The following is an 11173-nucleotide window of genomic DNA, read 5'->3' as shown; positions in this document are numbered from 1 at the left end:
GTTATAATTGAAAGAATTAAGAGTAAGACGGAGAATAGGATAGCAGATGAACAAGGAGGCTTTAGGAAAGGTAGGGGGTGTGTGGACCAGGTGTTTACAGTGAAACATATAAGTGAACAGTATTTAGATAAGGCTAAAGAGGTCTTTGTGGCATTTATGGATTTGGAAAAGGCGTATGACAGGGTGGATAGGGGGGCAATGTGGCAGATGTTGCAAGTGTATGGTGTAGGAGGTAGGTTACTGAAAGCAGTGAAGAGTTTTTACGAGGATAGTGAGGCTCAAGTTAGAGTATGTAGGAAAGAGGGAAATTTTTTCCCAGTAAAAGTAGGCCTTAGACAAGGATGTGTGATGTCACCGTGGTTGTTTAATATATTTATAGATGGGGTTGTAAGAGAAGTAAATGCGAGGGTTTTGGCAAGAGGCGTGGAGTTAAAAGATAAAGAATCACACACAAAGTGGGAGTTGTCACAGCTGCTCTTTGCTGATGACACTGTGCTCTTGGGAGATTCTGAAGAGAAGTTGCAGAGATTGGTGGATGAATTTGGTAGGGTGTGCAAAAGAAGAAAATTAAAGGTGAATACAGGAAAGAGTAAGGTTATGAGGATAACAAAAAGATTAGGTGATGAAAGATTGAATATCAGATTGGAGGGAGAGAGTATGGAGGAGGTGAACGTATTCAGATATTTGGGAGTGGACGTGTCAGCGGATGGGTCTATGAAAGATGAGGTGAATCATAGAATTGATGAGGGAAAAAGAGTGAGTGGTGCACTTAGGAGTCTGTGGAAACAAAGAACTTTGTCCTTGGAGGCAAAGAGGGGAATGTATGAGAGTATAGTTTTACCAACGCTCTTATATGGGTGTGAAGCGTGGGTGATGAATGTTGCAGCGAGGAGAAGGCTGGAGGCAGTGGAGATGTCATGTCTGAGGGCAATGTGTGGTGTGAATATAATGCAGAGAATTCGTAGTTTGGAAGTTAGGAGGAGGTGCGGGATTACCAAAACTGTTGTCCAGAGGGCTGAGGAAGGGTTGTTGAGGTGGTTCGGACATGTAGAGAGAATGGAGCGAAACAGAATGACTTCAAGAGTGTATCAGTCTGTAGTGGAAGGAAGGCGGGGTAGGGGTCGGCCTAGGAAGGGTTGGAGGGAGGGGGTAAAGGAGGTTTTGTGTGCGAGGGGCTTGGACTTCCAGCAGGCATGCGTGAGCGTGTTTGATAGGAGTGAATGGAGACAAATGGTTTTTAATACTTGACGTGCTGTTGGAGTGTGAGCAAAGTAACATTTATGAAGGGATTCAGGGAAACCGGCAGGCCGGACTTGAGTCCTGGAGATGGGAAGTACGGTGCCTGCACTCTGAAGGAGGGGTGTTAATGTTGCAGTTTAAAAACTGTAGTGTAAAGCACCCTTCTGGCAAGACAGTGATGGAGTGAATGATGGTGAAAGTTTTTCTTTTTCGGGCCACCCTGCCTTGGTGGGAATCGGCCGGTGTGATAATAAAAATAAAAAAATATATATATATATATATATTTTTTTTTCAACAAGTCGGCCGTCTCCCACCGAGGCAGGGTGACCCATTTCCAGGACTCAAGTCCGACTATATGAAAATAACCGGTTTCCCTGAATCCCTTCACTAAATATTACCCTGCTCACACTCCAACAGATCGTCAGGTCCCAAGTACCATTCGTCTCCATTCACTCCTATCTAACACGCTCACGCACCCTTGCTGGAAGTCCAAGCCCCTTACCCACAAAACCTCCTTTACCCCCTCTCTCCAACCCTTTCGAGGACGACCCCTACCCCGCCTTCCTTCCCCTGTAGATTTATATGCTTTCCATGTCATTCTACTTTGATCCATTCTCTCTAAATGACCAAACCACCTCAACAACCCCTCTTCTGCCCTCTGACTAATACTTTTATTAACTCCACACCTTCTCCTAATTTCCACACTCCGAATTTTCTGCATAATATTTACACCACACATTGCCCTTAAACAGGACATCTCCACTGCCTCCAACCGTCTCCTCGCTGCTGCATTTACCACCCAAGCTTCACACCCATATAAGAGTGTTGGCAGTTTGGAGGGATATGTTGTGTATCTCTATACGTATATGCTTCTAAACTGTTGTATTCTGAGCACCTCTGCAAAAGCAGTGATAATGTGTGAGTGTGGTGATAGTGTTGAATGATGATGAAAGTATTTTCTTTTTGGGGATTTTCTTTCTTTTTTTTGGGTCACCCTGCCTCGGTGGGAGACGACCGACTTGTTGAAAAAAAAAAAAATATATATATATATATATATATATATATATATATATATATATATATATATATATATATATATATATATATATATATATATATATATATATATATATATATATATTCTTTCTTTCAACACACCGGCCGTATCCCACCGAGGCGGGGTGGCCCAAAAGGAAAAACGAAAGTTTCTCCTTTTACATTTAGTAATATATACAGGAGAAGAGGTTACTAGCTCCTTGCTCCTGGCATTTTAGTCGCCTCTTACAACACGCATGGCTTACGGAGGAAGAATTCTGTTCCACTTCCCCATGGAGGTATATATATATATATATATATATATATATATATATATATATATATATATATATACACACATATATATATATATATATATATATATATATATATATATATATATATATATATATATATATATATATATATATATATATATATATATATATATACACATACACACACATGCGCACGCACACACACAAACACACACACACACACACACACACACACACACACACACACACACACCTACACCTACCATCCGACTTACGACCGAGTTTGGTTCCGAGAAACCGGTCGTAAGTCGAAATAGTCGTAAGTTGAACTTTACTACTGAATATCAGCAAAACATTTTTGTAATGACTTTATTTTATTGTTTTATTTTGGCATTTCATGTTTTACTTTACTTTTTATGTTGTTAGTACTGTATTTTATACTGTAAGGTTTAGGATAAACACTGTGTACAACACAAATAGTTGTTTATTTCCCAGAAATTTGGCATAAAATACACGGTCGTAAGTCGAGTGGTCGTAAGTCGAGCAGGTCGTAAGTCGGATTGTAGGTGTATATATATATATATACATACATACATACATACATACATACAGTGGTACCTTGACTTACGAGTTTAATTTGTTCTGTGACCGAGCTCGTAACTCAATTTGCTCGTACTGTATATCAAATAAATTTTTCTCATTGAAATTAATTGAAATACCATTAATTCGTTCCATCCCCCCCAAAAAACCACCCCAATTTTTTTTGCTACAGGATTTTAAACAAGAAAAATGCATTTATAAATAAGAAATGATATTTGCCTTTTTCACCAGGTCCCAGCAATATTTTAGTTTTTTTTTTTTCCAACAAGTTGGCCGTCTCCCACCTAGGCAGGGTGACCCAAAAAGAAAGAAAATCCCCAAAATGAAAATACCTATATCATCATTCAACACTTTCACCTCACTCATACATAATCACTGTTTTTGCAGAGGTGCCCAGATACACACAAACATGTCTGTCTGTCTGTCTGTCACTCCACTGCCAGTGGAGTGTCACTTGTGGAGTGACATTTGATGATCATGCACTGCCTTAGATTTATTTTTCACTGTTACAAATAAACATATCTGTCTATCTGTCTGTCTAGCTCTATGTTTATCTCTGTCTCTGCTTGTCTTTCTGTCTGCCTGTGTTTCTGTCTTCCTGTCTATCTACTTGTCTCTGTCTGAGAGAGAGAGCCGCTCATAAACCAACAGGTATTACACATGATGCAGAGTCGGTCACGTCTGATTCCTGAACAAGTGAAAATGTGTATTACTTGCCAGTCATGCTTATTATGCCTTATATCTACAAGCATAGTATAACACTTTGTCTGGATTTTTTGGGTTATCCTAGGTAATTTACACTATGTATAACTGTATTTATGTGTACCTGTGAGATAGAGACAGAGAAACAGAAATAGACAGAGATACAGAGACAGACAGATACACAGACAGACAGAAGGAGATAGAGACAGCCAAAGCAAATCAGCCAGCCAGCCGGCCACCCAACCAGCTGGCCTGCCGAACATGTATTACATATGTTCCCGAATTGTTTCTCTTTACTTAGGGCATAGGTTATAGAACATTCTTGCAGGATGACACTGCCAGTGGTATCAAAATTGAAAGGATGTTACACATTGGTTATTATCGAGATTTTCGATATTTCCTCTCTCCTGCAAGTGGAGGCATATCTGAAGCTTGCTTGTAACTTGGATTTTAGCTCACAACTCAAAGCAAAAAATCGACTGAGCGATGGCTGGTAACTCAGAAAACTCGTTAGTTAGGGTACTTGTAAGTCAAGGTACCAGTGTATATCTTCTTTCAACAAATCGGCCGTTTCCCACCGAGGCAGGGTGGACCAAAAAGAAAAACAAAAGTTTCTCTTTTTAAGTTTAGTAATGTATACAGGAGAAGGGGTTACTAGCCCCTTGCTCTAGGCATTTTAGTTGCCACTTACAACACGCATTCACACTCACTCGCTATGCAGTAATACTTTATCATGCTGTGTGATGAAGAGATGCATATAAAATATTTTATTTTAAAAATTTTAAATCCCAAAATTTACAAGTACGTACAGAGATTATTATCTAATTATTTTTCTCACATTTTGTTCACTGTTTTTCAGGATCCTCATGCACCTCTAGTGGATCTTTTTGAACAACTTGGATGGATTGCTGCTAAATGGGTTGTTAGTATAGGTGCCTTGTTTGGCTTTTCTGCCAGGTAAGATATATTTTAATGTACAGAAGGGCCCCACTTTTATGGCAGGCAGGTTAGGTTCCAGACTATCGCCAGAAAGTGGACATCGCCGGAGAGCAGAATGCCATTTTTCCACTTAAATGCATATAAATGCTAGATAACAAGTTTACATTAACATATATTAAGTTAGCAATAGAACTAGGCATTTAAAAAACAAAGTAAAATACACACACAGTGCATTCATTACTTTTTTTTTTTTTTCCAACAAGTTGGCCGTCTCCCACCGAGGCAGGGTGACCCAAAAAAGAAAGAAAATCCCCAAAAAGAAAATACTTTCATCATCATTCAACACTTTCACCACACTCACACATTATCACTGCTTTTGCAGAGGTGCTCAGAATACAACAGTTTAGAAGCATATACGTATAAAGATACACAACATATCCCTCCAAACTGCCAATATCCCAAACCCCTCCTTTAAAGTGCAGGCATTGTACTTCCCATTTCCAGGACTCAAGTCCGACTATATGAAAATAACTGGTTTCCCTGAATCCCTTCACTAAATATTACCCTGCTCACACTCCAACAGATTGTCAGGTCCCAAGTATCATTCGTCTCCATTCACTCCTATCTAACACGCTCATGCACGCTTGCTGGAAGTCCAAGCCCCTCGCCCACAAAACCTCCTTTACCCCCTCTTTCCAACCCTTTCGAGGACGACCCCTACCCCTCTTTCCTTCCTTAAAATATTTGTAGTCTTCATGTAGGGTGAGAGATGAGTAGTGTTTATTGTAAGAAGTCAGGTGTGGTAGGTAGGTAGGTGCCACCCCATCCACATAATATACTATGACATTTAAAGTGCCCCGAGCAATAAAATGCATATACAGTACACTCATTACTTACCTTAAAATATTTGTAGTATTAATGTAGGATGAGAGGTGAATAAACAAGATAAAACAAATAAACATGAGAGAGAGAGAGAGAGAGAGAGAGCATGAGTAAATGAAACAAGACCCACACAGAGTATGTAAACAAGCAGATGAACGCATCTGGGTATGGTTCATTTCCATGTTTGTGAACTCTTCTGTTCTCTGCCTTCCCTACATTTCTGATCTTTCTAATTTCAACAACTCTCTCCGTTCCTTAGACATCAAACTTACTTTCCACCAGACACACACTTCGCACTAATCTCGTTCTTACCTCTCCTCCTTCTACATATGCTCCTGGTGTCTACTCTATTTCTTGTTCCTCCTGTCCTCTTCAATACCTTGGAAAAACTGGCCGATCTCTTTCTGACAGACTCAGGGAGCACAAAAGTAGTGTTAGGCTTACTGACACTTACAATGCTCTTTTCTGTCACGTCAGAGATCACAGCCATCATATTGACTGGTCTTCTGCTAAAACTGTCTTCTCTACTTCCAACTTAAACAGTCACCATCTGGTTGAATCCTCCCTAATACACAACTTTCCTTGTATGAATCTTAGTCCTGGCTTTGTTTCTGTAGAAGCCTTCCTTTCCCACTACATTGTAAAATGCTCCAAACTTCAGAACACTCGTGACTTAACCTGATTCCTCCTTTTTTTCTTCTCCCTCTTCCCCTTTCCTCTTTCTCCTTTGGGTTGTCTTTCTTTTGCTTTGTGTATTTGTTCCTTATTTATTTATTTATTTTTCCCCTCCCTCTGTGTTCTTGCTTTTACCCTCTATGGGCACCTAGCTCCCTTGCAGTGCTCCTCTTTCTTAGTATTTAACTGGCTCCTCCTCCTCCTCCTGACTACCTCCCCCACTACTATTATTACCTTCTTTCTCCACTACTACTACTATCACCTCCTGCCTCTATATACCCCTCCCTCTCTCCTTTTTGTTAGTGCGACTTTGTAAATGGTCCTAGTCAGACCGAAATGTCGTCCTAAGCCCCTCTCTTCTATATGCGGGTTATTTGTGTATCGTTCCAGTCATGATATTGTGCCTTTTTTTGCCATTTTTAGAAGGAATGATGCTCTGAGTGAAGGCATATGAAAGGAATAATTTTCTAAAATTACCTCCAGTAATACTATTCTTCTTTCTTCTTTCAACAAATCAGCCATATCCCACCAAGGCAGGGTGGCCCAAAAAGAAAAATGAAAGTTGCTCTTTTTAATTTAGTAATTTACACAGGAGAAGGGGTTACTAGCCCCTTGCTCCTGGCATTTTAGTAACCTCTTACAACACGCATGGCTTACGGAGGAAGAATTCTGTTCCACTTCCCCTTGGAGATAAGAGGAAATAAACAAGAACAAGAACTAGTAAGAAAATAGAAGATCTGTTTGTGACTTGAAAAAGCCCACTGTGTGGGCAAAACGTTGTCAATAAAGGATCACATTATACTGCATATGTGATTATATTTCCATTGTGTTGGTATTTTATACCCTTTATTTCCAAATAGAAGAAAACCCAGAGGGGTGGGTATATATATATGCTTGTACATGTATGTGTAGTGTGACCTAAGTGTAAGTAGAAGTAGCAAGACATACCTGAAATCTAGCATGTTTATGAGACAGAGAAAAGACTCCAGCAATCTACCATCATGTAAAACAAATACTTCTTTCTTCTTTCAACGTACCAGCCGTATCCCACTGAGGTGGGGTGGCCCAAAACAAAAAACTAAAGTTTCTCCTTTTAAATTTAGTAATATATACAGGAGAAGGGGTTACTAGCCCCTTGCTCCTGGCAGTTTAGTTGCCTCTTACGACACGCGTGGCTTACAAAGGAAGAATTCTGTTCCATTTTCCCATGGAGATAAGAGGAAATAAACAAGAACAAGAATTAGAAACAAAATAGAAGAAAACCCAGAGGGGTGTGTATATACAGTGGACCCCCGGTTAACGATATTTTTTCTCTCCAGAAGTATGTTTAGGTGCCAGTACTGACCGAATTTGTTCCCATAAGGAATATTGTGAAGTAGATTAGTCCATTTCAGACCCCCAAACATACACGTACAAACGCACTTACATAAATACACTTACATAATTGGTCGCATTCGGAGGTGATCGTTATGCGGGGGTCCACTGTATATGCTTATACACATATGTGAAGTGTGACCTAAGTGTAAGTAGAAGTAGCAAGACGTACCTGTAATCTTGCATGTTTATGAGACAGACAAAAGACACCACCAAGTGAGTTTTACACTCACTTGGCAGGATGGTAGTACCTCCCTGAGTGGCTGCTGTATACCATCCTAGTACCTAGGAGTAATACTATTGTGTACACATTTTCTTTGGTGTTGAACTAGAGAAAACGTTATTCTTTCCAACACTCCAGCAAGACGACTGGAAAAACATCTCATATTTGTTAATTTATTCTCCTGTGAGGTATATTTATCATGTTTATATGTTACATAGTATGTTTATCATATAATTTTGAAAAGTATCATAGATGGACTAATGAAAATGTCTATATTAATGTAATATACAACATTTAATGTGCCTCAGAGTGATTATTATTGCATTGTATTATTATTATTAATATGGTATCTTTGAGACTAAGACACTCTTAGTGATTTTAATTTGTACCTGCACACCAGCACAGTGTGTAAGTATATTTAGGTATGGGTACACATAAGTATAATTATCAGAGTACAGTGAAACCCCGAGTATCGTACGCTTCGAGTTTAGAACCGTTTTTTCGGCTAAATTTTGTCCCAAGTTTCGCACTGTGCCCTGTGTTTTGTCCCACATACCGGACCTGTCCGCCTGCCCATGCCTGCACGCCTCCCCGTGCAGGTGTCATGAGTCAGTCTGGCAGCTTGTTTATCTTTGAGTGAACATTACCCTGCATGCTTATCCAAAAAAATTCACAATTAATTCATTGTGTTTGGTGCTTGTTTATTGAGTGCGACTGTGAAATAAGTCACCATGGGCCCAAAGACACTTCCTAGTGGCACCTCTTTGGTAAAGAAAGTAAAAAACAGCATAAAACTAAAGAAAGAAATGGTACAAAAATACGAGAGTGGTGTGCTGACACACTGCCTGTTGTGGAAGATATTGTATCACTGGGGAGGTCCATAGGGTTGGAGGCGAGTGGCAAGGAAGTGGAAGAGTTGGTGGAGGACCACAGGGAAGAGCTAACTACTGAAGAGCTGCAAGAGCTTAATCTGGAACAGCATCAGACCACAGTTGAGGAACTTGCTTCAGAGGAAGAGGAGGAAGAGGGAGTGGAGAAGGTGGCTTCTTCAGTAATTAGGGACATGTGTGGAATATGTTGCAAAATTTTGTGGAAAAATACCACCCTGAGCAAGCTGAAACAAGCCATCTCAGTGACAGAACCATGTCCCATTTTAGGGAAATGTTAGGGGTGCCAGAAACAGGACTCTGGACAGTTATTTTGTACGACAGGGATCCAGTAACTCTCAAGCTGGTCCTAGTGGCATAAAAAACAAAGAAGGGAAGTAACCTCAGATAAGGACTTGTTACCTAAAGTCTTTATGGAAGGGGATTCCCCATCCAAACAATAAGTGCTCCCTCACTTCTCCCTGTCTTCCAGATGCCAGCAACAGTCTTCAATAAAGGTAAGTAAATGTTATTTTAAATGTTTATTTAAATGTTAATTTATCTATTGTGTTACTAATTTAAGTACTACTTGTATATGTATTTATCTGTGTTGTGTGTATGTAAAACTATAGTTTTTCTTTAAAAAATATATTTTTTTTTGTGAATATTTTTGTGGGTCTGTAACGAATTAATTGGATTTACATTATTTCCTATGGGAAATATTGCTTTGACTTTAGAATGTTTCAACTTCAGTCCTAGGTCCTGGAACAGATTAAGGTCGAAACTCAGGGTTCTGCTGTATATGTATATAAAATATTAAGTAATTTTAAAACACTTGAAATTTTGGAAAGTTTCCAGACATAATGGAGAATTGCGCTCACGAAGAATGTAAACAAACCAGGTGGCCCGCGGTGACCATACTAAAAAGTCAGGTGGGGGAGCTGTATAAAGAGTTTTGGTCATAATTTGAAATGTCCGTATTAGCGGAATGCCGTAAAGCGGGGCCCTACTGTAAATTGATGGTTCATATTATGTTCTTGTAATTTTTTTCCTTCCATCATTGTCTCTGTGCAAGTTTATCCATGAGTTTATCTTTTATTTAATATATTATACCTTTCACCAAGGTTAATCTTGCACAGCATTTACAGTACAGATATTTTCACACAATTTTATATGTACATGTATATCTTAGTCTCTCTCTCTCCTCTACACTTCTCTCTTCTCCAGGTGCATACATGCTTATTATAACCCACTTTTCACATCCAATCTTTATTTTACTCCACATAATCCTTGAATTAATACATTTATAGTCCCTCTTTTCCCGAGTGAATGCGTGGGGAGTTTTGAATCAAGTGTGAGAGTAATGGTGGTTGGGGATTTCAATGCTAAAGTGGGTAAAAATGATATGGAGGGAGTAGTAGGTAAATTTGGGGTGCCAGGGGGAAATGTGAATGGGGAGCCTTTAATTGAGCTATGTGTAGAAAGAGATTTGGTAATAAGTAATACATATTTTATGAAAAAGAGGATAAATAAATATACAAGGTATGATGTAGCACGTAATGAAAGTAGTTTATTAGATTATGTATTGGTGGATAAAAGGTTGATGGGTAGGCTCCAGGATGTACATGTTTATAGAGGGGCAACTGATATATCGGATCATTATTTAGTTGTAGCTACAGTTAGAGTAAGAGGTAGATGGGAAAAGAGGAAGGTGGCAACAACAAGTAAGAGGGAGGTGAAAGTATATAAACTAAGGGAGGAGGAAGTTCGGGTGAGATATAAGCGACTATTGGCAGAAAGGTGGGCTAGTGCAAAGCTGAGTAGTGGGGGGGGGGGGTTGAAGAGGGTTGGAATAGTTTTAAAAATGCAGTATTAGAATGTGGGGCAGAAGTTTGTGGTTATAGGAGGGTGGGGGCAGGAGGAAAGAGGAGTGATTGGTGGAATGATGAAGTAAAGGGTGTGATAAAAGAGAAAAAGGTAGCTTATGAGAGGTTTTTACAAAGCAGAAGTGTTAAAAGAAGAGCAGAGTATATGGAGAGTAAAAGAAAGGTGAAGAGAGTGGTGAGAGAGTGCAAAAGGAGAGCAGATGATAGAGTGGGAGAGGCACTGTCAAGAAATTTTAATGAAAATAAGAAAAAATTTTGGAGTGAGTTAAACAAGTTAAGAAAGCCTAGGGAAAGTATGGATTTGTCAGTTAAAAACAGAGTAGGGGAGTTAGTAGATGGGGAGATGGAGGTATTAGGTAGATGGCGAGAATATTTTGAGGAACTTTTAAATGTTGAGGAAGTAAGAGAGGCGGTTATTTCATGCACTGGTCAGGGAGGTATACCGTCTTTTAGGAGTGAAGAAGAGCAGAATGT

The 11173-nt window shown here is 39.4% G+C and overlaps 1 protein-coding gene across 6 annotated transcripts in view; it reads left to right on the top strand.

Moving 5' to 3' along the window:
• LOC128704441 (high affinity cationic amino acid transporter 1) overlaps nt 1–11173 on the top strand; it is an 89308-nt gene that overhangs the window by 41575 nt on the left and 36560 nt on the right. For all 6 annotated transcript variants that reach the window (XM_070102965.1, XM_070102964.1, XM_070102960.1 and 3 more), the window contains one exon: nt 4714–4811. In XM_070102965.1, the coding sequence (XP_069959066.1) occupies nt 4714–4811 (98 nt within the window). The remainder of the gene's footprint in view (nt 1–4713; nt 4812–11173) is intronic.

This window comes from Cherax quadricarinatus, chromosome 84 (genome assembly GCF_038502225.1).
Source record: "Cherax quadricarinatus isolate ZL_2023a chromosome 84, ASM3850222v1, whole genome shotgun sequence".
Taxonomy (NCBI): domain Eukaryota; kingdom Metazoa; phylum Arthropoda; class Malacostraca; order Decapoda; family Parastacidae; genus Cherax; species Cherax quadricarinatus.
Note: the sequence above shows the minus strand (reverse complement) of the source record. Positions and strands in the feature narration are given on the sequence as shown.